This window comes from Pelodiscus sinensis, chromosome 1, assembly GCF_049634645.1.
Source record: "Pelodiscus sinensis isolate JC-2024 chromosome 1, ASM4963464v1, whole genome shotgun sequence".
Classification (NCBI taxonomy): Eukaryota; Metazoa; Chordata; order Testudines; family Trionychidae; genus Pelodiscus; species Pelodiscus sinensis.
Genome location: NC_134711.1, coordinates 199,853,894 through 199,879,432, shown reverse-complemented (window position 1 = coordinate 199,879,432; position 25,539 = coordinate 199,853,894). Strand labels below are relative to the sequence as shown.

Below are 25,539 nucleotides of genomic sequence, written 5' to 3'. Positions count from 1 at the left end.
AGTTATGGTGCAGTGTAGAGCTAATCTGTGAGTATATGTGGCACCTAGCACAAAAGTGTCCTGATCTGGTTTTGAACCTCTATACTGTAGTATAAATAATGAGAGGACAGTTCCCTTATAGAACAAAGGTAGGACTGCACCTCCAGAACTATATGCCACACAATGGTTGACTAACTATATGCCACACAGATGTGACTCAGAGAAAAATGATAGAAATATAACTCATATTACATTGGCTTGTAAAACGAATACATTTGTGTTTATGTGACTACTTATGTGATAATTATATGGATAGTATAAATCACCAAGACTGAAGAGTTATGGCTTAGTTTGTAAGTAAAAGTAATAAAACTGTGCACCGGAAAATGCAGATTAAAGGAAGCACTGAGGTCAAGTTAATTATGAAATAGCTTTCCAAAGAAAAGTCAGGAATTCCAGTTACTTCAGAAATGTAGTGTTCAGCCAGAAAAAAAAAGCATTTGATCACATACTAAAGAGATTAAGTCTACATTTGGAAGAAGTTGAACACATTTTATTATAGGTCCTCTAACATTTAAATCAATTAAAGATGTAATATTCCATACCAATCCTACAACCCTTCTACCTTAATGATCAAAATGAAAAAAAGTATTAGAAGTTTAGACCTGCTTCTTACACAGCCATTTAGAATTTTCTCTTAAGCTTTTCTAAGACAACCACAGTGGGGATAGGAAAAAATACAGATTACACTAGCATTCTGAAAGCAGTTATAAAACTTTAGCTTTTCTCATTAGTATGTTAGAACATTTTCATGTACCATATGATCCAGCTGTGCAGTGTGCATTTATATAACTTCTTCTAGAGACTCAATATGATAACCTTATGTTGAATTTATTTTGCTATATATTCATACTACCTATGATTAATCTCTTTCAACTTCATGTTAACAACTACTGATAGGAAAATAAAAGATTTTTTTATAAAGAAAACACGTGCTATTCTGCAGTATAGCAAAGGAAAGACCTTGGTAGGTTAAAAACAAATGAACAAACTAAAACATTGACAACAACTGTTTTCTTGGTCAGGGTAGACTGTGAAATAACTTTTACACATCTTTGAAGAGTGACATAATTAGAAACCACTCCAATAAAAATGTATCTTTCACTTCAGAAATAATAAAACCAGGAAATTGCTAGCACTTGTTCATTTTATGAAATGAAGTATGCTTTGATTCCTCCTCTCTCCCCCCGCCCCCCACTAGGGCATCATGCTCAAATAGCTTTGAGGTCTAATCTCTCATTGATGTCTGGAGAAGCCATGAGCTCAGCTCTATGAATTCTGAACAAATCTCCACCTCCTAATATCAAAGGGAGACTTCATTATTAATTCCTAAAATAGGAGGCTATAAAACAAACTACAGCAGTTTTGAGAAGCCCACAAACACTTTTTCCCCATAAATTTCATGTCAGGATTTTTGTCAGCTAACACTGTTACAAAAATCCTGATTTAAATAACACAAACTGAAAGTTACATGTTGAATAATCAAGAAATGAAAAGTGACTCAATAACTTCTTATGAAAGACAAAATAGCATAGTAAAGAGCACACACATCATAATTACTATGTCTATAGTTCTCAAATTATCATTCATGGCAATGCCTTTCTTATGGCCAATTATTTCAATTTTTAGCAATAAACTATAGTAAAGCTGGTTATGGCACAAAGAATATGTTGATTACATTAATCATTGGTCATCCACCATGATGGATGAAGAAGAATTATCCTGGTGATACTGTTAGATTTCTCAAGTGCTTTTGATATCATTAGGTCCTATTGACATGGATTCAGTCCCTGGGAGATACAGGAGTAGTCAAATAAGTTGCTCCATTTTATTTATAAGATCACTCAGGAAGGATTGATGCGTGACCCCAAAAGATCTCTCTTGTGAGGTTCTTTCCTGTCCCGATATACATATCTGAAAACTTCATAACAGTTAAGGCTATGTTAACCCACAAATTCTATACTTGAGCAATGGCTTTCCAAAGAGGAATGCACTGTGCTTGCAGGGCCAAGCCACAAAAAACTATTATATTACAAAATAAAACTTCTATATTATTACCAGGAAGCTTCAAATGAAAAAAAAAAAGCACTCTCTAAAAGTCAATGTATCTATGGTATAAAAGATGAAGACAAAATGTGGAACACATATATAGTCACGTATAGAACAGGGGTTGGATCTTTCCAAGAAATCTCAGATTAACATACCTTGGGTAGACATGCTACATCCGACTGCAATATAGAATTAATTTTCTAGTTCCTTCGCCTACATTTATGACACTCATTCACTATATAAAGTTAAAATTAGATCTGTGATACACGGAATGAGGTCCAGGGATGTTAATAGGTGAGGGTCACTGAGATCTTGTCTATACTTAACAGTTCAAAGCACAGCTCTGGCAGTGCTTTAAAGTGAAAGTGCCGCCACGGCATGAGTGCTGCACAGGTTTACCCAGTAAACCATCTCAACAAAGAAAGTTGCTAACAGTGTTGGGAGTACGGCTCCCAATTCTGTAGCCTGCTTCAGACTGGCACATCCCTCCAAGCACAGCAAGTTACAGCACTGAGGTGTTTTTTCATACCCCTGACCCAGAAAGTTACAGCACTGTAATGTGTCAGTGTAGACTTGGCCTAGGGAGAATTAAAAACAGAATTTGGTCCATCAGCCATAATCATCTCTCCCTTTCACTTGAAAATAAAGGCGACAACTTTACGTGGATCTCTCTTCTTTCATGTGGAAAGGGTCTTAGTTCTTCTCTGTGCAATTGTTTCTCCTTTGAATACCACAAAAAACTTCTCTGTGGGGTTTTTAGTCAATCTGGAGTTTCATTGATAGCATGACAATAATAATGTCTGATTTCCAGGAAGCTACTGCAGAGACATAAGACCTTGGTAACAATAAGCCCTAGCATACAGCAGATCACATTTGGGAGCAAGTCCCATAGTCCTTTCAACCAGGGGAAAAATTCCATGCTCCCAGTGGGGCTTTTGAGATGATGAGAGTAAAACTATGAATTATAAATTCCAATGATTATTTTATATTAATTTTTTTACCAGAGCCAGGACTTCAATGTTCTTTAATTGTTTTATGTTTTATTTTTCCCCACTAAGAAAATTTATTTAGACCATAAGTAATATAATATGACAACTATATAAATATAGTACTAACCACCATCATATTGTTAAAATCTCTTCCCCTTTATTAAGGCCCATTATTTAAAATGTCTGCAGTCCTTAATGCCTTTAAATCCTTTTAAGTTTGTAATCATATATGGTTTGAGGATGATTAAAGAGATAAAAATCCCAAAGCATAATGGTTTTAATCAAAGATGAATTTTAAGAACTCTTTACCATGCAGCTTCTGTCTTAATGCAGGTACGTATTTAAAACCATACCAAAACCTCCCAGGTATATCACTTATAACTGCAAGTTTTTGTTGTGTTTAATACCAAAGGACAAGACTATGGGTACCAGATTTGTATAATATTTGGTGATGTCAAGAACAAGTCAAAGGAGAGCCATTCTTCCACAGGACAGACCAGACCAGACCCCATGCTCCAGGGGGGGCACAGATGCAGGGTGGCCTACTGGTCAACGGGGGCAGCTGTTCTGCCCAACCAGTTTCCGACGTCACTTCAGGAAAGGCACAGAAATGGAAAGAGGCAAGACCAGGGTTTCAGGGAAAGTTTAGGAGGGGGTGGAGCTGACATTGGAAGAGGTAGGGTGAGCGCTCGCTGCTGCTGGAGCTAGACCCCCTATTGGACTGGATAGTTCTGAAATATAAGCTCAAACATTAGTCGAGCCAGGCCCATGTTCTTTGAATACTGGTGGAAAGCAGACACCTTAGGCCCATATAACTTGCCACCCAGGGACTAGACAGTGACTACCCAGTTTTCCTGGAATAAGGGGCAGCAGGTCACTGCAGCCTGGGAGGAAGATTGTGTCTCAGAATTACAAACTGCTTCTTGATTCTCCCACATGGGAGTAACAAACTGTGATAAGTCTAAGATTACAAGTTTCCTGACACATTAGGACATCTACACCAAAATCTGAATTCAGGTTTGAAAGAGAGAATGTTCCATCTATTCCTTGTCCTTGCATGTCCATCTTCCCTGGAGTAGGGAATGTATCCTGCTTCCTTTTCCCTGCTGCTACCTAGGAGGCAGATTAGGTCATTTTTCAGCCATGTTTTACCATGACACACACCCGACCAAAATTTGACTATAAATGACCAATTCCACATTGAACCCACATTCAGCAAAGTATTTAAAGCAGTGCCTAACTTCAACAGATGAAAAACAAACAATGAATAGTCTAGTAGCACTTTAAAGACTCATAAAACATGTAGATAGTATCATGAGCTTTCATGATCTCAATCTGTCATCTGAAGAAGTGGGTTGTGCCCACAAAAGCTCATACCACCATCTACATGTTTTATTAGTCTTTAAGGTGCTACTAGACTATTTGTTGTTTTTTAAGTTTTTCTTGTTACAAACTAACTTGGCTACCCCTCTGAATCTTTTCAACAGATGAGTAGTCCAAGCTATGTTGGTAAAAAATGACTCGCAATAGATGAACTTTGTTGAGCCAGAGTGTGAAAGAAAAAGCTTGGATAAATTTAATTGAAAAAATCATAGTAATAAAAAGACCATTTTAAATTGTGGGAGGAACAGAAAAATCACAGGAGTCCAATGGTGATATACATGCTGAAGAAAAAATTTACACATTGGTATAATCCACAGCTATTAATTTGCACTCGGGGTAAAATTCTAGCTCTATTGAAATCGATGGCTAAATTTTGTGTTCAGTGGGGCAAGGTTTTCACTCCTTATAATTTAAAAAGGAAACAGATGTCTCTTATGTTTAATATGTATATTAATAAATGTTGCTCCTGAGTAGATACCTTGTATGGTTCATTTTATTCTTAAACACCTTTTTAAAGATGAGTAACAAGCTCTCAAAAATATTTATTTATGAAATGGCAACACCCTCCCACACTAACTCACCCATATTCTTAATATTTACATTTTAATTCTATAATTTTAATTGTTCCTTTGAAAAATGGTGGTGGGAGAGAAATATGGTGCTCCCAATACATGGCCATGCACTTTTGTAAAGCACCACTTAGCATGCGTCTCCACATGGGAGCAGTTCCTCCTACCTTTCCACTCTTAATTCTTTGTGATAGGGCTGCAAATCGCTGGTTGAGCTCTGACAGTTTAGGCTCTATTACTTTCCTGCAGTGATCTCCACGGTTTGTCATCAAGTCTACTGCCTGGTCACGCACAGAGTCCACCTTTGGACGCATATCATTCAGCTCAGCCTTTAAGCGCTACAGTCCATGAGCAAGAGACAGGGCTTGAAGTTAGTAATAAATGTAAAGAGAGAGAGAGACACACAGTGTGCAAAAGAATAGGGAGAAAAATAAAAAAGCAAATTCAGATAGCTGTGTGACTGTGCACTTATAGTAAGGGAGCTCTGAATAACCAATCCTGATTCTGTAGCCCTGAGGTTTAGACAGAATATACATATACACTTTATTAATTATCTAAATTAGCATTTATTGAAAGATTATGGTGAATATATTGCAAGCTTTTTTCTAGAGAAGCTGTTTCTTGCAATACTACTATACTCAGTGGGAGAAATAATTTTTATAGGTCATTGGGAGTCCTTGAAATGTAAAGCCTGTGTCCTAATCTTTGTCCTAGCCCAGGTAAACATACTGTAAACAATATTTACATGAATCTTTTATGCAAAGAAAAACCTTTGTGGGGGGCATGCTTTTCATGGAAAAGAATTGTCAAATTATTCTTCAATAACTACAAATAATTCTGGAAAACACAGATTAATGATTTTGAACCTGGGACACAGATTTATTATTTTTTACCATAAGCCTTCCTGATTATAGGGAGGTATTCAATAACAAAGGAGAAGTTTTCAGCATCTGTAGCATTGTAAATTCACATGCTACAAAATAGTTCTATTCACGCTGTTGCACTATGATAGTATCGCTCACAAAAAATGCTATGTTAAAAAGTGATAATATAAAATATTGGGTGTGAATGTATGTGTGTACACATGTGCTCTCATGACCAGAATAGAGAATGTGAGTGAAATCACCTGCTTCTGTTACTGGAACCTTGAAGATATTGTCCCAAACAGGCAAAAGTATGTATGTATAGGCTAAACACTCGACATTTGAAACATAATTAGGCATTAGGATTTGCATTGCATTGTCTACAAGAAATGTCTTTGTTTAATAGGTTATGCCTGTATTAATGAAAACAATAATTGTACTTTATAACTTACATTGGCAAAATTGCTTATCATATTAAAAAGACTGCCCTGTAATCTTGCTAAGATCAATGCTATGAAGCATTGATGTATTTTTGGAATAAATGTTGGTTGGAAAATAATGGCTGCCTTGAAATTTGTGAAGTCTTGCTTTAACAAACTATCACACTACAGTCAGCAAGACAGTCCCATATAGATTTTGCGAACGCTTCCTCAATTAGCACGTAATGACCATGTGTCAAAGCACAGTCAAGTATCTGGGTGAATAAATGTCACAAATTCATTCAGGGAACAACAATCAATATAGAGTATAACACAAGGCAGAACACAGCCTCGCGCAGTGTTCCCTGTAAGCTGTGTGTTTGGGTAGACACTCAAGAGAGAATCAAATGTCACCCAGATGATTAGCAGAGTGCCCACATCTAGGTTACTTGTTTCTACTGGTGATGTACATTTTCACATGCCTCACTGTACATAGAAAAAAATATTCCTCACGTAGATGGAAAATATTAGAGAAAAAATTGGCCTCAAGCATGAAAATGCTGAGTCTCATATGCTATACAACGTTTGTCCATTTTTAATGAATTGGATCTGATAATATAGTACTAAATACTGCCCTTGATCTGTTATTTGCAATGGGGACCAATACATCATATGTGCCACATTATATCACCTCTATAAATGATAAACCACTTCAGCTAGAATTATTCTCAGTTGTAATGCTATGTTGCCAGGGCATTCAGTGTTTGGTAAAATAAAAAATTATCATGATATGAATAGCAAGCACACAATGATTCATAGAAGAAGGCAAGAGAGGAAAAGATAAATGCATTTGAGAGAAGAGGTTTTTGGCACAGATAGGCTTAAGAATAAGTGTTCTGCTCACTATGAAGTCCCCACCCTTAAAATAATGCATTTTATTTTTCCTACTTCAGGGCTTATTTTTGCTATTCATTACAATATTAGTGAGCAATCTATAAGCTGTTGCAAGATAGTTTTGTCAAGAGAAAAATAATGGTCTCTGTCTCTCATGATTACGCTTTGAAACCTCTACGGTAAAAAGCTTGATGTATATTGTTTTTATAAATTTTATAAATATTATAAATGCTTTCCAGAAAACTACATGTGTTACCTTAAGAACTTCCTCTTTTTGCTGAGGTTTTTGTTTTTCAGATTCATCCAATAATATTTCAGCACGATACATCCAGGTTGTGATGTTAGCTACATTCTGATCAAACGTTTCCATGTGTTTTTGATATTCCTGTATGCAGAAAATAGTAAGTATCCCATATTAAAAATAATCAGAGCTGAAATAAAAGAAAGTCATGATCATGGAAATCATACATACATTATAAATCTAAAAATAATTACTTTCCCCACATTACTCTCTTTGAAATAAGTAGGTGTGTGTGTTTATATTCAATGGCAATACATACATATTTATATGCATTCGGGTAGAGCAATAGTGACATATGAAAGGCTGTCTACACTGCATGATTATTTAAGAATAAACTATTCCGGAAAAAAATACTCCAAAACAGCTTATTTCGAAATAGCGCGACTACACAACAGGGGAGCCTGAAAATGCAAGGCAGACTTCCCTTATGTGGACTTGCTACCTCAGTTTGGAGCCCCAGGAAGCACTGGGGAGTAATTACTTTGATTGGCCTAGGGGACGAGCTATCTCAAAGTAGCAGCAGTGGAGTGTCCAAAATAGCTATTTCGGAGGAGGCATTATTCATCATGGAATGAAGTTTACAAATGCTGAAAAGTCACCTGTTATTTCAAAATTATTTTTTATTTGACTTGGATTAAAGCCTCTTCTTATTGCAAGTGAATTTAGTCTGCCACCTCTTCATAAGAAAATGGAATATCTATTTAAAATTCCTCATTTTGGCTAAGGAAGAATTTTAAAATGCTTTCTTTTGGAAAATTTGGATTATTGTCTTATCTTTTTATGAATCCCTATATTTGTAAAGTACAGCATCTAAAACACAGAATTTCTCTCTCATACACTCACCCCTATTATTCATGTGAGAAAATGACACTGCACAGTTGAACTTCAGTTTTTTATCTTATTTCCATAATCCGACATAGTTGCAGAGAGTTGCCAAAAGAGTTATCCAGCTGAGCTGAGCTGACCAGTTCCCAAAGCTACTACCTCTTCCCAATATTGACTGTTTGCCTCACTGACTTAACAGCAGAGCACAAAATAGAGCAGTGGTCTCCAACCTTTTAAAGCACAAGATCACTTTTTAAATTTAAGTCAGTCCATGATCTACCTCAAACCCAAATACCCCTATCTCCACCCCTTCTCCAAGACCCCACCCTCCTCACTCTGTGAAGATGGGATACAGGGGAGGGGGACAGAGTGACACCAATGCCCCCCTGCCTCTCTCTCCCCCACTCTGCACAACAAGGAGGAGGCTCCCAGGAGGCAGCTCTGAGGCTTTGGGCATGAGCAGCAAGGCAATGGGGGAGGGGCAGCTGAAGTGTCAGCACTTGATAGCCTCCCAGCCAACCAGTCAGGGTCACCTGTCAGAGGCTCCAAGATTTACTGGTAGATCCTGATCTACTGGTTGGTGACCACTGGAATGAAGCTTTAGTGAGGCAGAAAAGAAATGATGCTAGCAGAAGGTCTCTGTATGTTATTCTGCACATGTACTCCACACACCTGCTGGGTGTGGTGTGCTGTTCCATGTACCGGGAGTGCTATTTAGACCATTTATAGAGAAAGATAAAGAATGAGTTTATTCTACAGCCTTCACTAAGAGCCAGCTCAAGTATAACTCAAGTGCAGAGGCTCAAGCACTAAACTCCAGAGATCCCAGGTTTTGTTCGGTTCTTCCTGTCAGCATTATGCACAAAATTCCACTGAGGTCAGTACAGATATTGACAGAGAATCCGGTGACGCCATAGCCCATTATACCTATATTCTAAGGTGCCTAAATATGCAATGTAATTGGGTTGTGTCAATAAAATTGGTGTCCACACCTATCTAAATACTTAGATTTAGTATGATTTGGTGAACTAAAAGCACAAATACTTTGTATCTTACCAACAACAGATTGAACCACTCCTCAGCTCGTGAAGTTACTGCTATCCAGTTACTTTTGAGGAGGCTGAGCTTATCATCCACCAGACCTTCTTTTTCTTTCAGTACTGGTCTCAAACCCTCTCCCAGATCACTGATGTTCTTTAGATGGAGCTGGCGTTTTTCAATCTCCTTCTGTGTTGCCTGTGGAAAGTATACCCACAATGATTACTTAATAAATGTGAAAGATCAGTTTGGAAACAGAATGCTAAGAAATCAAAAATTATATTTTTTGCCCCCACACTATGATTGTACAACACAAAATGTTAAAACAGGATATTAATAGGGGGAAACTCACTTTTACTGGCTCGCTATTATACTATTACATGCAAAATAGTCCAAAATTAAAGCAGACTCTTTCAGCTTTAAAGACATTTTAAAGATATTTTTCATGTCCTCAGAGTAGTTTTTGACCAAAGAACATGTAATGCTTGCCATTACCAGGCCCATATGAAGGAATTTCTGTGTGTGGGGAGTGCTTTTTTTTGAAAATGTGAAACAATTTTTTCTTAAATAGAAATGAGTTCAAAATAGTTACACAATAAGTATGCATAAAAGAGGTTAATGAAATATTTGAGTGGAAACAGTGATTGGTAAAATGATTTTGTTTTAACATACTAACAAGTTATACAGTAATAAATGTTTTATAGAAATTACCTTCTGTAATCATGGCAGGCAGCATGGACACCATGGCCCCCCACTCTCTCACACACCTCTGCATGCTGCTGCTCTACCTGCTCCACAAGACCAGTGCCAGGTGAGTGTGGACAGGGCTTGCAGCCAGGGGGCTGGGCCGAGGATGCTCCTTGTGGGTGGAGGGTGCCATTCTCTTAGCCCTGCTGTGCTGCCACCAACCCCACACCTAACCCTGTAACATAGTACTCTGCATCCCCCTAACACAGTGGTTCTCAAACAGTGGGCCACCTGGCTCAATGCAAACATTTCCGGGGACTACCAGTTGCTAATAGAACTCACCGTTGCATAATTATGCCCAAAACATTTTGCTAGTGCTGCAGCTAGGGAGAACAGTTTAATTTAACCAGTAAGAAAGGAAATATTAATTTAAATTATTAAACAGACTAAGCACGTCAATGTTCTCATGTTAGTTTATCAAACTTCATTTTAAATAAAGTAAAATATTAATTTATGTCCAACACAAAAGGGTCCCATGTTTTCTTTATTTATGGCAGGGGTGAGGAACCTTTTTGGAGTCAGGGGGCCTCTGACCCAAAATTAATTAACTAATTAAAATCAGTTTGGGACCACATAAATGAGAAGCAAGAAAACCCAAACAACAAAAAAAACAAAACAAAACCTTTCCAAAAAACCCCAACACTCACTGGTGTGGTCCCCAACTGAGACACTTAACTCCTCTGGCACTCCAGCCCCATCGGGGGTGAGGAAGGGACAGGGAAATCTGACATTTGGGGCTTCCCATAGGCCAGATTTACTCTTCTGAGGTTCCAGGGTTAGTGGATTTTGTTGATACCCTTAGGCTCTCAGTCTGGGACAAAAAAAATGGGGGGTTCAGTGTGCAGCGAGAAAAATGGGGGTGCATGATCTGGGCAGGAGGTGGGGTGCAGGAGGGAGTGAGGGTGCAAGGTCTGGATGAGAGCTAGGATGCAGGAGCAGACTAGGAGTAAGGCATCTAGCCAGGGAAGGGGTCAAGAACAAGGGAAGGTGCAGTGTGTGGACAGAAGGAAGGATGTAGGAGCAAGAAGGGTGCAGGAGCAGACTGGGAGTAGGGAGTCTGGGCAGGAGGGAGGATGCAGGAGCAGACTGAGGGTGTGGGTGTCAGCAGGATGATGGTGTGTGAGGGGGTTGGTGGTGCAGAGGTCTGGGCATGAGGGGGTGGGAGGCATTTACTTGCCTTCACACCCTGTGCCAGTCCTAGGCACCGCCGCCCCGCTGCTCACATTGGATGAATTCCGTTGGAGCACCAGCACCGGCTTCCCAGTTGGGCTATGTCTAGACTGCAAGCCTCTTTCGAAAAAGAGTGTCTAGACTGCAAGCGGAACTTTCGAAAAAGCAAGCCGCTTTTTCGAAAGAAAGCAGCGAGTGAGTCTGGATGCTCTCGTTCTAAAAAACCCTGTTGGCATTCAAGAATGCCTTTTTTCATAAGAGCACTTTTGAAAAAAGGCGTTCTTCCTCGTGAAATGAGGTTTACCGCCGTCGAAAGAAAAGCTGCGTTCTTTCGATTTAATTTCGAAAGAACGCGGCTGCAGTCTAGACGCAGGTGAAGTTTTTTCGAAAAAAGGCTACTTTTTTCGAAAAAAACCCTGAGTCTGGACACAGCCTTGGGGAGGAGAAGGGGAAAAGAGAAATCCCCAAGCCTCACTGTGCAACTTGGCTTGTGGGGAAGAAGTGCTTCTCTTCCCCTTGCTCCTCCACTAGCTGGGGAAACAGCAGTCCCCCCTGGCCAGACAGCCTACCCTCCCCAGCCTGCTCCTGTACCCTCCTTTGCTGCATCTTGAACTGCGGACCACAAGGAAGACATCTGCAGAGCCACCTTGTGCTGATTTGGGGGACTATGGGAGTGTGTGTTCATGCGTCCACACATATGTGCGCGCACACACACCCCGCATATGGGCCTGATTACAGTACATGGTTCTAAAGTTTTATGCAAGCTGTCCAAATTACATGATGTGCAGAAGTTTTATTAATTTCAGACATTAGAGACAAAGGCCAAAAAGCTAATTTTAAAGTAAGAAAATATCTATGAAAACACTACACAAATCACCATTATGAGAAGTGAAAATATCTGTACTTTTGTTATTAAGGAATCACAACTCTAAAGAAACAGCAATATTATAGTTTTACATACAATGCAGTCTTTTTCAGCTGTAACCCAAGCTTCTTAGCTCTATCTATTGTAAAACACTGTCACTTAGGATTGCACTCTGCAGTCTAAAATTTCCTAAATGGCCAATTTCTAACAGTAACAATGAAGATCAAATATGGGTGCCCTAAATATTCCCACAGTGGTACAACCCAGCCTCCCAACAGCTCTTTGGTGCTCTCATTCCCATTATATGCTTACATTTAAAATGATATATAAAATTACCCAATGAACTTATTCTGACCAGAATCGCAAAGTCCCCAATTTTCCTGACAATGATGGGACTATAAACCCTGCCATTCAGTTCAGCAAAGGCTTGCTATTTTCACCCATTTTTTAAAACTCAATTGATTGAAGTAAAAAGGGGGTGAAGTGACTCATCTGAGGTCACACAATAGTTTTTGGTTCAGGCTGGATTTGAAGCCAAGATTTTCTACCTACCATCTTTTTAATTTAACCACAAAAGCATCACTTGCTCATGAAAATATGCAATACATATAGTATTTCTGCAGGTTAGCAGAAACAGTAACACAGGCTTGGTTCTACTTTAATTACAGTTCAATTGGTTCAACCATTCAGCACATTTTCTCTTGTATGAAATTTTAATGAACTTTTTTTTCCTTTCTTGATTGTCTTAGGAAGAAAAAAAATTAATAATCTACCTGTTTGTAGCAGCAGTAAGACATAACAAGAAGTTCCTACTGTGTAACTGTACTAATCAGCAGACCTCAAACCCTAATTATGCAACTTTTGGAGCATTAAGGTTCATCCAGTAGTTAAATTAAAATAAATTAAATGCAAACCTTTCCATTTAACCTGTTTCAAGGGTGTACGCATCAGAATTATTTGGAAAAAAAATTGGCTTCCTTGAGCACACAGGGAAATATGCAGATGGTAATTCAGCTACAATCCCATTTCAGCGGAAATGTACTATACAGTTCAACATTAACAAACGGGGGTTGTTTGTTTGCTTGTTTGTTTCTATTTGTTTTGTTTTCTTCTAGGGACTGGTAGGTCATAGGCAAACTAGTTCTGCATGATTACATACCTCTCCCCTTGAAAATTTGACATTTGTCCTTTGCTATGGAGGATGAAATCACAGGATTAATCAAAAGTTCATGAAATCTTATATAGTATGTAGACTGCACGATGGAAAAAAGCAGTAAAGAAACACAAAAATACCAAACATTAATGGTGGTTTAACAAATTAGTGATAAATTTAAAATCATCATCATCAACCACCACCACATTCTCAAATGTCTCTTGCTGTGATGCATGATGATACTTTTAAAAAGTTAAAAAGTATTGTATATTGTAGGATGATGACAAGAAATACTTTCAAAGCATTCCTCCTCCTATGCACTTGATTAGTAAGGCAGGTAGGCCTATTCCACTAGAAGATTAATGTTTCAAATGAAGAAAAGAAGTTCAGGTCATATTTTTAGTTAAAAAAAGGGGAGAGGGCAAAACTAAGTCTTGCTTCTAACCCTGTATACACTGCACTCTTCTCAAGCAGTACATAACAATACCGTCCATATATATCTACAATACAAGGTTAAGTTCTCTAAGATCTTTCACTTTTTTAAGGCACAGATCAATTGAACAAAGCTAGGAGGGAGGAGAAAGGAAAGAAGGCCAATATGCTTCTGTAATTTATATATAATAATGTAGTTTCAGAGTTTGCCTTGTTTCTTGCATGTCACTGAATAACTAGTTTAAGCTTTTGATACAGGCATAATCAGAAGATTATATATATAGTTTGCACTAGTAACTTGAATTTTTGTACAGTTTCTTTGCTAAAATTTTGAACACACTTTTTACATCAGATTTTATCATATTTGCAATGATAATTGTTTTTCACATGTTGTTATTTGGCCACACTGATAGTAATTAAATGGTAGAAATATCATAGTTATACTATTTTATACCTATGATTACCAAGTATACATATAAGCAGAAGATAATCTATATGACATAATTAATTAATTGATGGCTTGGTAAAGTGGTTATTAAGGAGTTAGTGGAGTGACTTGGAATATTACCAGTTGAGGATATCTATTTCACTCTTTGATCTTATTTCCTGATTGTGGGTGGGGATTTTAGCACCATTTTCGAATATGCAGTTTAGCCTACAGCAACCGATCAGATGGTATTATTTTACACTGAGTCCCTATATAAAATGTAGTTTAATATTCAATACATTTCACTATAACTATACATAATCTACACTTGTATTACATGTGTACCTAAAACAATCTCCTAGAACCAGTAGGTTAATAATATGCACTATTATTCTAAAATTGCATTTTAAATGTGATGCAACTAAAATGTAATAATAGTTATTTGTAAAAGACAAGCCAACTATTTAAAATATTCAATTGTTGTGCACACAAGTATTTTATTGCAATTTTGCTGAAAGGGTTCGGTGTATTCTATACCACTTCCACACTTCAATTATAGTTTTTGAGTATGATTTTTAGTGTCTTTTGTAGTTCAGATTATTTTATTTTATTTTATTTACAGCCCTAGTTTCAGAGAGAGTATTACTGCAAGAGGGAAAGGTCTGAGAGTCACAAGTATGAAGCAAAACTAGAACATATGCAACAAAAAAACTCAACAACAACAGAATTGGTGTTATGATGTAGGGTAGTTGAACATGTATAAAACAATATTTATTCTACTGATATTTTTCAGTCCTTTTATCTGGGACTGTAAGACTGCATTAGAAATTCAAGTAATTCAGTTTGGCCTTGATCAGTTAGATTGGGGAGTTATCTTCAAAGAAGATTTATCTTATATAAAGGGTTTGCTATGTTAGGTTATTTATTTCACCATCAGATACATTTTAGCAGGCATATATGTTGTGTGATTTTTGATGTTTCTGCTGGGCTCATGAAATCACAGTCTGCAATTTCTTTGACCAGATCAAATTATAGTGAAAAATGTTGTCTCGACTGAATGCGCACCTTAAAAGCTGTGAGAGCTTAACTCTAAAAATAATGACAGTGGCCTTACGTTAGGAGAATAAAACCACAAATAATGACTCAAACAGATATAGATACTTCCAGTGAGTTTCACAGTTAAGGGAGTGTCAATGGGCCTCTTATTCATGAGAAAATAGAAATATATGATATATTGTTCCAGTCGAATTGGACTCTGGAATAGCTATAGATTTCAAATTTCAAATCTCTTTAATGTTATTAAATAGCATCCTTCCCCTTCCCCAAGTTTTTCACTGGAAACTTAAGGTTAAACAATTTATGCTATGTCACCGATTAAACTGATTGATTTAAATCACCCTAAACTAAAACTCTTGTACGGTGATAACAATTTATCTCACTAAAATATGATTGCGAATAGACAGGTTTAATATATTACTGATACATGCAATAACATGTTGTGACGTAGTGGGGGTACCTGGCTGGTTTCTATGCTGCTGGCTCTGGGGTGGCCCCACTGGCTGCCGTGGGTACCAGGACCCAGCCAAACAGGATGAGTCACTATGCAAACCAGTGGCCAGACACCCCCCATGGAGAGGAACAAAGGAAGGTGGAATGCTGCCCTGGCTGGGGGGCAGGGCTGGAAGTTAGTTAGTTGGTGGCTGGCTGTCTGTGAGCATGGAGGAGACAGCCTAGGGAGAGGAGCTGGAGTTAGGGGCCCAGTCTCCCCCCAACTCAAGGGGGCCTGAGGCATCCTAGCCCAGCTCTGTGACCCGATTCCATCTGTGCTGTGCTGTATCCTGGAGAGGCAATAAACTTCCTCTACTCCACCGGCTGGTGCAGTCTGTTTGTGCCATTTCGGGGTGCAGGAGACGGGGGACCCCCAATGCGCCGTCACACATGTCACTTAAAATCTTTTAAAGTTACAGTGTTATCATGATGATGTAACATTGTTATTCACAATTTTCAGCTAATCAGGTTTCTAGATTTCTTGTGCATATTAAAGAAAGCTAAATGTTAAATTAAATATACACTACTCTGTATTATTACCTTGCCCCAGGCAACTTCAGCATCCAAATTAGTAGGCATTCCCTCCACCGCAGATCTCTTTGTCAATTCTGCATCTGTCACTGCCAGCCACTCTGTCAGAACATTCATTTCTTTTCGTAGCTTCCGAGACAATTTCAAACATTTTTCTAACTCTTGTTTTTTTTCTGTCACCTGCAGAAGAAAAATATGTGGATTTTTAACTCTTTCATTAAACTCATTTGTACCAGTGGCTTGTCTCTCTCACTTTTCTATATGTCTGCCTTGTAGTTTGTACTTTTACGATAAACTGTATATCTTTCCTACTCCTCTCATCATTTATACTTACTGATAACATCTTGCTTATTTATTAGTTTATCTAAGATGTTTCTATACTGACAAAAATCACAATTTACTTTTGAAATTTTATACAAATTAAGTCTCAACTGTTCACCTCAGAATGGGGGAATATAACTAAAAGGTACATACGCCACCTATTGGAAGACATATGTATCATGTTAAATGGTAATATTGTGTGCTAATCACTGTTTGAGGTGTGTACATTAAATAACATATGGGATCACCCATTATAGAAGGATAATAAAACAAAACATTGAAAAGCTGCTCACCAAGGACCATCCATTGCATGCACATAGAAGCACAATATGATCATGTAATTTTAAAAAAATGTATCAATGCCTAATTTCTACACAACATGGGGAAAATTAAGGTTGCATAGGCAACTTTAATTCTGGCATTGTCTAATTTTTGAGTGCTTGACTTTTTAACCTTCTTAATGTTTTTAACAGTGTGTAATTTCCTGATCGAGCAGGAGTGTGTGAATGTGTGTATAGGGTTTACACAAACATAAGATAGAAATTCATCCATGTGGCATCATACTGATATCCACATGTGTTATCAGTAGGGTTGAACCTTTCAGTCCACCACTCAGATTTGTACCACATGAGCAAATGGAGTAACTGCTACCATTAGTACAAGACATTTCTCCGTTTGGATGTATACTTGAAATCACTAGACTCTTTATACTCTATTAAATCAACTATTATTTATTTATACTATAAACATATTTAAGTGCTCTGTACCAAGAACTACAGTGATCGGTGGTAAAACTTCTAAGTTGAGGTGTAGAGACCTTTGGAATCAGCAAACCTGTGAATACTGCAAGTATCTAGTAGAACAAGGCTGGATGGTCTAGGGCTATGATTGGAGAGCTTAAGAGGTGGAGCTTGCCTGTCAATAAACTTCAAAGTGGAACCTGTGTAGGGGTTGTTTATATTTGCCACCGCTGATAGAGTTGGGGAGTTCACCCATTGCAGGCACAGATGAGGCTTATTCACAGTAAGAGGTGGTGATTGATAGGTGTCTCAGAACCCAAATATCCTGGGAAAGTATCCTTTCTACTAGCCCATCTCCCACACCAATGTGAAGAACCCTTCCCTCTCCTCACCTATTATTCCTTTGTACTAATCTCACCTCCATAAGGAGTCATTCTTGGATAAAACTGGATACTGCTTGTTAAGGTAAACCCTGGAGAACTGGATTAATAACATCCCTAAATATAAATAACCTCATCAATGGAGAAAACAGTTTGAAAAATAAAGAGGTAATTTAATTTATGCTCCTTACACATACTTAAATTAGTTTGTCATGCTTTTCTATACCATTGATATTAAGAACAATCTTGAATTCTCATGAAGTCAAAATATGAAAATTAAGAGTCTGTTTTCCCCAAGTACAAAGAGAAGTGATCAAAGAAGGATATCTTAGAACTCAGTTGTAGGTCACTGATGTTTAATGAGAATGAAGAATTTCTCTGCTGACCAGTTACTGTTTAAATGAAATTGTATCCCAAGTTTTATTGTTAATTGTTTTTAAATTGCACCGCTTTGTTACTAGTGATCCCTTAGTGAAAAAAAGAGCATTATACATATCACAGGTGGAGCTTTTTTAGACAACTTTCATTAACATTGCTTAATACTTTTCATTCTAATATCCTGCATTCAGTCCCATATAATTTGGCTTAATGGTATATGTTCTGGATGACATTTTTTTTAATCTTTGCTGTTTGCTTCATGCTGATTATGAATGTGTATATTTTAAAAAAATGTTTGTAGAAAAATGGTGATTTTACCGAAGTAATTTTTCCAGCCATTTATTTGAAAACAGTTAGTGTACATAGAATTTGAAGCTGAAGCTTGAAATATGGGAAGGAGGTCATCCTGGGATCAGAAATGTAGCTTTTGCTGTCCTCAGAAAAATTCACGCAGATGAGGCCAAGTTATAAGCCTGTGAAAATGGCCATTTCCACACACTAGTCAGAGCTTTTTTCATAGCCCTGCTAGTAATATCTCAAAACAATCCATCTCTACTAAGCTCCATCTATGCCAGATATCTTAAGTTTGCTCTTAGGTCCAATAGAACTTCCTACATAGTAGGCCTTGAATTAAAGCCCTGGATGGAAAGACGTTGAAGCCCTGGATGGAAAGACGTTAAACCTCTTAGACTACAGTAAAGTGTATAGGTCCAAAGCAATGTTCCCTCTGATCTTTTGCATGCATGTGTGGATTTTTTCACTACATATGCGTGGAATACATTTTATACGTACCGAGGCATGTGCAATGTACACTGCCAGTAGGAACAAAAAACCTACCTGTAGGCACTCTGCTAATCAGTGGGGTGACATGTGAATCTGTCCTTAGAGGCCACACAGGTTATCGGGAACACTGGTCCAAAGCCAGAAGGAGACCATAAAGTCTACTCTCGCCTCTTATTCTAAATGGTGTGAATAATTTTGTGCTCTTCACAATCTTTAATATTTAGCATACTCCTACCTTGGGGCTACGTCTACACTGGCCCCTTTTCCGGAAGGGGCATGTAAATTTCAGCAGTCGTCGTAGGGAAATCCGCGGGGGATTTAAATATCCCCCGCGGCATTTAAATAAAAATGTCCGCCTCTTTTTCCGGCATTTAAAAAAGCCGGAAAAGAGCGTCTAGACTGGCCCCGATCCTCCGGAAAAAGTGCCCTTTTCCGGAGGGTCTTATTCCTACTTCAAAGTAGGAATAAGACCCTCCGGAAAAGGGCACTTTTTCCGGAGGATCGGGGCCAGTCTAGACGCTCTTTTCCGGCTTTTTTAAAAGCCGGAAAAAAGCGGCGGACATTTTTATTTAAATGCCGCGGGGGATATTTAAATCCCCCGCGGATTTCCCTACGACGACTGCTGAAATTTACATGCCCCTTCCGGAAAAGGGGCCAGTGTAGACGTAGCCTGGGAGTTAGGCAAATGATGTAGCATGCTCTCCCTTGAATTCAGAGATTGCAACCTTAATTTAGTCCCTTTGTTTATATACACAATGACAGAGTCTTCAACTGTGTTATCATATATTTTTTCCTACAAGACATCTATCTCATTCAATGCATGGGTTGGAAAGAAAACAAGGTGGGGAGTTGTATGCGGCAAAAGAAAATTCTCTTGCATTTAAGGTCCAGGGAACATGGGTTCTATTCCAGGCCCTGCCACAGACTTCCCTTGTGATTTAAATGGCTTCAGAGTTACAAGGGGAGACTTAATTGTGATATATCCTAACTAATGAGTGCTTGACTTTGAAATCATAACATTTTTAAATAATGTTTTTGTAGTTATTCATACATAAGTATACTCTAGAACTTGTCCCTTTAGCCATTTGTCCAAAATAGAACAAATCTGCTTTCTGTTAGGGAACGCTATAAAAAAAACTAATTTTGAGGGGGTTTTTAGGCTTGTAGGACTTAGGAAGTTGTGTATTTATATAAATTGTATTTTTAAATATTGTGAAGAATTTACAAAATGAATATATGCTGTAATTATTTTGGAATACAGTAATTATACATGCATAAAAAACTTTGCATTTTTGCCTTTTGCTTCTATGTATTTTTTATATAATAGGAAAAAATATTTGATTCAGAGATATACCATCTATGCCGAAAAGTTGTTATACTGATTTCCTCTTCTTTATTAATATCAATTTTTTAAACCTCTCTTTTTAAAAGAAAAATGGGAAACACTGCCATCTTAAGGTCTTTTATTTTATACAATGACTCCAAATAGAATGTGTTCCATTTACACTAAAAACTGCTAATTATCAATGTTTATGAGCTTTTTTTAAGCTTTTCTTTTTATGGAATTGTTCAATTTTACTTTTACTATTATCTTTCACAAACTGTACTGGGAGGGGAAATACAATCATGTAGTTAAGAGGAACTCTCCATAAAACTGAAAATATTTTGACATAAAATACAAAGGACCCTCTTATGCCTTTAAGACACATTCCTGGATGGTGATGAGTTGGTGACAGAAGGAACACCTGCTATAGTTCTTTCCTGAGTGTGTGTGAAGAGTCTCAAGGAGGACAGGGGAACGCACTCAATGGACTGGTCATCCCATTTCCTTTCACATGGTTCGGCACCCTTTGATATAATACAGAGGCTGGGTGGTAACTCCACTCCTCCTTGACTGTCAAGTGGGTTTTAACTCTGCACAGCCATTCCCAAGTAATGTAGCCATCCCAAAGCATTCTAAATGAGTGAGACAGATATGTTTCTTATAAATATATGTGCGCATATAAACCAACGCACATGCACCACATGTGACAATGATACACAAGTAACACATTAAACCTCCTCCACTCCCCTTACTAACTCATCTCTCGGAAGCCCATTTCTAAATTTTAAAGCCATTGAGGGGCTTAAAACAGATGCCACTTTAAAAAAGATATGCCTGGAAATTATCTCCTTCTTTCCGTCTCTCTCCTCACCTCCACATATGTAGCATTCTCCCATGAAGCCCAAACTATACTGGCCTTAGAATCTGGATAGACAATATTCACTTCCGAGCCAGTGGCAGGTTTGAGATCTGATATAACAAGACCCATTAGGACTAGAAATAGGAATTTTTCTCCATGGCAAGATAAGGAACTCTCTCAACTGGGACACAAACACTTTTTTTCTAGCCCCCAAGGATCATGAGTTATTGGTCCTTATTGCTATGCATATTTTTGTAAAAAAATATATTTCATTTCTAAAAATTTAACAACTATATTTGTCCTGACCATATTAGGCCTATACAGTGTATGGCCCCAGTTTTGAAAAACACTTGAGCATATGTTTAAGCCCATCTTTATTTAAGATGGTACTTAAACATATACTTAACTTTAAGAATGCACTTAAATAATGTTTTCAATAGGAAATCTCTCCTGATTTGGGGTGTACATATTAAGTATACCTATAAGCATGAGAAAATACATTTAAGTCCAATTCACAAAGTCCTAATTTAAACAAAATTCTCAATTGTTTTTCCAGGGATGGTACACTGGACTCAAATATTTCAATCCTGATGTTTATTTTACACACTATTTTTCTCCTTAAAAGAAATTATTTTGCAGAATATTTCCCTTACATTAGACTATGCAGTTAGGGGAACTGAAGAGTTTCCATGCATATAGAAATACCGTATTTCATAGCCTTGGTAGCTTTCTTTCACTAAAATTATTTCTACCAGGCACAACAGATAAACATGAATGATTAAATCTGTATAAATAAAAATAAACACAGCACTTTAGGCCACTAATTGCTCTCTAATTGCCTTTTCATCCTTTAAGCAGTCCAAAGAGAAAGGTACAGTAATTTCATGCATTTTTTAAAATGCTAAATATAGTCTTGTAATAAATGGCATGGCCCTATTTAATTTAAAAAAATTATCAGAGATAAACCCGGTGTACATTTATTACAAAACACACCTTTTTAAAATTGGTCAAATGTGCCTTATTGTATTAAATGTGCTAAGTAAAATATTTAATCTCAAATGACACTGTTGTGTCATCTAATCTTTCTGAAGAAGGCTTTTGGCTGTCCTAGCACTAAGAAGATTGATATTCATTAATATCTTTGTTTATTTTACCTCTCTTGCAATTTCCAAATTATATATAGATAATTGCCATTATATAGGTCCCCAAATGAATGTGTGTTCTTGCAAAAATTATGCAATTCATAAAGGTTATTTTTATTAAGAATTGTGGGATTTGACTACCACCATGCAGTGGGCTGACTCTTGTAACTAATAGTGTCACTCTTTACAAGCTATTAACTAGCAGTTCATTTACCTTAATAAATTTTAATCTAAAAAAAATTAGGCATGTTCTTCTACTGTGTTTATTAAAATTGTATTTATATATGTAATAAGAAACCATTTTAATCACAACCTTCATTTTGTAGGGTGCATGTAGCCACTTACTGCACCAAATTTACTCCAGAGCTATGGCTTGATTAAATCCTGTGAGCTGTGTGGTTCTAGTACTGGCAGGCAGGAGGAAAAGAACAGGCTCATCATTTGTACATATTAAGTCCAACATTTGCATGAACGCTAGAGAAATATAACAACTCCTCCCTCAATGGAACTCTAAGAGGGATTTTGGATCCTTTTGTTCTTCTACAACAGCACAGGCAATTTTGGGGACAGGCAGCAGACACAGGAAACATGCTCTTTTGGGCTCCTGAAGCAAGGAGTAAGAATTTTGTTTATAAACAGCGTGATTAACAGGTGATTAAGATTAGAAAGGGCTGTTAAAATATATCATAAATTTAAATGACCTGTTCCAAGCTTCGTTAACTGCAAAAAGTAAGTGATCTAAATGATAGAAAGTAATTTTAATTTTTTTTTGCAATTATCTTCATTATTTTCATTTCATTTCATTATTGTATTCAAGAGTTGCTAATGTGTTTTTATTGTGTTCAAGTTACTATATATATATTTTTAGAAGATAATGGATTCTTTTTTAAACAAAGAGAATGCACTACAGATTGGACCTCCCTGGTTCAGTTCCCTCGGGGCCCGACTGCTCCTGAATCAGGGATTTTGCAGGACTGGGCAACCCAGATGTGTTGTGCGTTGGGCTTCTGCCTCCACTTCCCCCCCAGCACAGCTGAGCAGCGTGCTCAGCTTCCAGGCTCTCCGCCCACCCCCACCCCCGCCTCTGCATTGCACCAGGCTCCCAGTCACACCACCCCCAGCAGCATGGTGAGCCTCTCTGATCCTGGAACATCCATGCTCCATTGCCTAACCACAGATTTCTGGTGTGTAAAGGTGCAAATGGTAGATCTAATCTGCCTAGATGTCAGTTAGGCACTAGATACAGTTCCACTGAGAAATTATTTAAATGGAGACTATGGAGATAACTATGAGAACCAAAAGGTGAATAAGGAACAGATTAAAGGGGAGGCTACAATGTGCCATTCTGAAAGGTGAACAATCAGTCTAGAGGCAGGTTACTAGTGGAACTCCTCAGGGGTCAGTCTTGGAACCAATCTTATTTAATCTTTTTATAACTGGTGTTGATACGAAAAGTGGGAATGTGTTAATAACATTTGTAGAAAACACTAATTTGAGAAAAACACAACAAATGGTCTGGTAGCACTTTATAGACTAACAAAACATGCAGATTGTATCATGAGCTTTGTAGGCACAGCCCACTTTTTCAGTTGACCAGTTATGAGTTTGGGATATGAAAACTCAAAATAAATAGGGGAAGGGGAGGGGGAAGAAAAAGAAAAAAAAGGAAAGGATGTGTGAGACAGAGCATCATTAAGTATCTGGAGAATGGGTACATAAACCTAAGCAGATAAAAATCAAAGTAAATAGATTGATTGCTAAGACAGTAGGATACCACTCAGAGAGCTGTTAGCACCTTCAGTGGTTATGAAGTAGGTAGTGTCCTAGCCAGCCCATATCACGATTGAGTCCATTAGCATGTGAATTGAATTTGTGGATGAAATGGGATTCCAGTCCTTCCCTGTGAATCTGGCTTGTGGAGTTGGCCTGTGACAAGACAGCCACCTACAGGTCTGTTAAACTGTGGTTAGGCAAGCATAAATGTTCACCAACATGCTTCTGTGTGTTCCCTTTATGTATATCCAATTTGTGTCCATTCTTTCTCTATGGGAAAGAATCAATGGACACACGAAAGCTCATGATACCATGAAACGTGTTTTGTTAGTTTATAAAGTGCTACCAGACCATTTGTTGTGCTTTTCTGTAACAGACTAACTTGGCTACCCCCTGAAGCTACTAATTTGAGAGGTACTGTTAATATTGTTAATACAATAGAGGATCAGAATACCATACAAAAATGTGGATGACTGAAGTAATGGAAATGGGAAGATACATAATTGTTCAAAGTGCAAGATCATGAATTTAAGGACCAACAACAAGAATTTTTGCTATAAGCTGAGGGCCTGTTAGTTGTAAATGAAGGGGGAAGAAAAGGAGTGGGGATATTGGTTCATCACAGGATGACCATGAGCCATGAATGAGGTACAGCTGTTGAAAAGGCTAATGGAGTCCTAGGATCTATCAGGTGAGGTATTTCCAGTACAGACAAAGAAATGCTTATACTACTACACAAGGCAGTGGTGAAACCTCATCTGGAGTACTATGTGAAATTCTGGTCACTCATGTTTAAGGAAGATGAATTCAAATTGGAAAAGGTACAGAAAAGAGAGAGCAGGATGATCTGAGAAACTGAAAACTTTATAAGAAGAGACTCAAAGAGTTTGGCTTTTTAAATCTAATTAATATAAGGCTGAGGGGAGATATGGCTACTCTGTGTAAATACATCAGAAAGATACATCCGGGGGGGGGGGGGGAGGGAGAATTATTTAAGGTGAGCATCAGTGTATCCCACAAGAAATGGATATGAACTGCTCATCAACAAGTTTAGACTTGAAACTAGGTGAAGTTTTCTAATCATCAGAGGATTGAAATTCCGAAGAAGTCTTCCAAGCAGAGCAGTGGAGGCAAAAAACCTAACTGGCTTCAAGACAGAGCTTGATAAGTACATGGAATAGTTTGATGAGACTGCCTGCAAGGGCAGGTGGCTCACTGACAATTGCTTGTACCCAAAATCCCCATTGGCTGAAGATATGGCACTAGAAGAGGAGGGTTCTGATTTACTACAGCAAATTCTTACCCAGATGTCTGCCTGGTGGGCCTTGCCCACATGCTCAGGGTCTCATTAACCCCATAATAGAAGCCAGGAAGGAATTTTCCCACAGCTCTGATTGTCAGCGACCCAGGGGAAGGCGTTCACCTTCCACTGCAGCATGGGGCACAGGTAACTTGCAGGTTTAAATTAGTAAAAATGGTGAATTCTCAGTAATGTGAAGTCCTTAAACCATGATTTGAGGAGTTCAGTGACTTAGCAATAGGGTAGGGGATCTATTACAGGAGTGAGTGAGGTTTTGTGGCCTGAAATATGCAGGAA

General features: G+C 37.9%; 1 protein-coding gene across 11 annotated transcripts in view; it reads right to left on the bottom strand.

Moving 5' to 3' along the window:
* The window catches only part of DMD (dystrophin), a 2,108,520-nt gene that overhangs the window by 1,137,356 nt on the left and 945,625 nt on the right, over positions 1 to 25,539 (bottom strand). For 10 of the 11 annotated variants that reach the window (XM_075916549.1, XM_075916586.1, XM_075916651.1 and 7 more), the window contains 4 exons: positions 16,252 to 16,422; positions 9,388 to 9,567; positions 7,462 to 7,590; positions 5,197 to 5,367 (listed from right to left, as the gene is read on the bottom strand). In XM_075916549.1, the coding sequence (XP_075772664.1) occupies positions 5,197 to 5,367; positions 7,462 to 7,590; positions 9,388 to 9,567; positions 16,252 to 16,422 (651 nt within the window). The remainder of the gene's footprint in view (positions 1 to 5,196; positions 5,368 to 7,461; positions 7,591 to 9,387; positions 9,568 to 16,251; positions 16,423 to 25,539) is intronic. The other variant, XM_075916539.1, reaches the window with a different exon arrangement.